The sequence below is a fragment of the Mus caroli genome, chromosome 9 (assembly GCF_900094665.2).
Source record: "Mus caroli chromosome 9, CAROLI_EIJ_v1.1, whole genome shotgun sequence".
Classification (NCBI taxonomy): Eukaryota; Metazoa; Chordata; class Mammalia; order Rodentia; family Muridae; genus Mus; species Mus caroli.
The window spans coordinates 71,180,847-71,183,302 of record NC_034578.1 but is presented as its reverse complement, the minus strand read 5'-3'; the positions used below and the strand labels follow the sequence as shown (position 1 = coordinate 71,183,302).

The window sequence follows — 2,456 nt, the reverse complement described above, 5'->3', positions numbered from 1 at the left end:
CCTGCCTGCCTGCCTGCCTGCCTGCCTGCCTGCCTGCCTGCCTATCTGCCTGCCTGCCTGCCTGCCTGCCTGCCTATCTGCCTGCCTGCCTGCCTGCCTGCTGCTATGCTCCCTGTCATGATGACCATGGACTCAAAAAATAAGCCTTACACTAAAAGTTAAATTCTGAGTAGCGCCATTCATATGAGGCACACAGCAGTCAAAACCATAAAGTATCATATTTGCTCTACCCTGTATTTTATTCTCATGAACATCTAGAACAAAAGGGTCATCCAACCCCAGGTCAGCTCATTCCAGAGGCTCCCCTTGCTCAGATGATTCATATAATCCCTTTCTTGGTCATCAAAGCATCACCATGGCCAAACCTTATCTCCTCCCCTAGCTCATCTCCCTTTCATCATAGCCCATACCTGGATCCAGCAGCAGCAAGGCTCTCTTCAACTTCCTACAGGTGCAGGGTGGGTATTGCCTTAAATAAAATGAGCTGCTTCTCCCACCGTGATGATGTGAGTTTCATTCTATATCTGTAATGCTGAGTTCTTCAATATCGGTATGACAGGCTTTTGGTTGCGATCTCTTTTGTTCTAGATAGTCATATGCACTTTAAGACATCAACGGGAACAACTAAGTGCCAGTGGTATCTCCCTGATTCCAATTTTGACAACCAAGTGTCTGAAAATATCACCAAATGTCCTTTATGAGGCAAGCTAGCCTCCTGTGCAGAACGACTAATCTAACACCAAGAAGTTAACTTGTCCTAAAGAAAGAAATGCCACAGGGCTAACTATTGTCTACTTAGGCTCATCACAGGGTGGCCTAATTAGCCAAGTCCTGTCTCTCTTATACTGCAACTTCCTGGGCCACCAGCACAGGTGTCTTCCTTCAAGCATGAACTCAACCAAGCTAACTATGAATATGCACACCAGAGTGCTCGACAACCAAATACTAAACGGGTATCAGAAGCCTAAAGAAAAAGTAGGAGAGTAGAAATTCAAATTTCTTAAGCTTATACTGAGCTATGGATTGCTAGGCAACTGCTTCAGCCAGAAAATAAAATAATAAAAAAGATTTTAAAAAATTAGTAAGGGAATTTTTATGCCATTTAGGATGATAATAGAGAACATACATCTCTGTATTTATATGAGCACCGATTTTGAAGCGTATCTACTGCAATGCTACCCACTCTCTCCAAAGGAATTCATAAAGACTGAGCTGCTCTGCTCTGCTCTGCTCTGCTCTTCTCTGCTCTGCTCTTCTCTGCTCTGCTCTGCTCTGCAGCTCTCAACACTTCCTACAGTAGACGTGTTCAGTGACAGGAGGCGTTAATTAATTACACTATAAAATAGAATTACAATTAATTGTTAATTTAGGTTTAAAAGTGACAGACTTTAAAGGCTAAAAATAGTTTTGATCTGTAAAAGGCATCTTAATGAGGGCAGCACACTTTAAGTACATCATTAGTTTAATTGTTCAAATTGGGTCTAGAGACTGCTAGAGTTAAGCAAATATCTATTCCGATATGTTAAATGTTTATGACTTGGGACAGAAACAATTAATTGCTAATCGATGGGCCCAATACTAGGTGAAGCCAGGTTCTGAAGTCAGAGGATGACAACAGTAAATTGCATGTAGAGGTTTTGATGTGGTCTGTAAAAAAGCGTCTCAAAGCAGAGACTCCAAAGAATAGCAAGAAGGCTAACCCATCAGAAATGTCCAGATAATTAAGATATTACTCATTTAGTTAATAGTGGCTTTCAGGAGTGCCTTTTGTTTATTTTAATGGGCCATTATTCTTTAGAACTATACTTAAATATCTATAGCCCTTACTCACACATATAATTCAGCATAGAGAATAGTAAAAGTAAGTGCAGCTCAAAGGGTGATAATACTTAGCTGGGAGCAGAAATTATTAATACTACTCATAATTTTCTCATAACATCTTGATTTGTTCTATAATGAACATCTTTCCCACCTTCACACAAGGCCTCTACCATCACTGCAGGTCTGAGAAGCAGAGTGGACACTCGTAATACCTGCGACTTTACTTACCTTCAGTTCAGGTGAGAGGCTCCAGAGGCAGAGCTGACCCTCCTGACTTCCAGTCACTATGGTTTGCTGGTCATCTGTGATCATGATGGCCGTGATGCTGTGGGGGGGAGCTTTTCTTCCCCAGAGGGCCACAGCCTGCAGAGCACCCCTCATGATGGATGAACACCAGATACAGAAAAACTGAGGGGGGAAAATGTGCATGGTTATCTTCCTTAAAACTGGGGAATCTCACATCTGTAATTCCAGCAACAGAAAGTGGACGAAGGAGTTTTGGCACAAGTTCCAGGTTGGCTTCAGCTATATAGTGAGTTCCAGATCAAGTGTATTTGAGTACAGTTTTTTTTTTTTTTTTTTTTTTTTTTTTTTTTTTTTGTGGAAGTCACTGTGGCCATTTCTTGCAAAGCCGG

General features: G+C 41.7%; 1 protein-coding gene across 4 annotated transcripts in view; it reads right to left on the bottom strand.

Moving 5' to 3' along the window:
- Positions 1-2,456, bottom strand: part of Wdr72 (WD repeat domain 72) — a 169,653-nt gene that overhangs the window by 147,644 nt on the left and 19,553 nt on the right. For all 4 annotated transcript variants that reach the window (XM_021173138.1, XM_029482131.1, XM_029482129.1 and 1 more), the window contains exon 2: positions 2,050-2,229. In XM_021173138.1, the coding sequence (XP_021028797.1) occupies positions 2,050-2,202 (153 nt within the window). In that variant the 5' untranslated portion in view covers positions 2,203-2,229. The remainder of the gene's footprint in view (positions 1-2,049; positions 2,230-2,456) is intronic.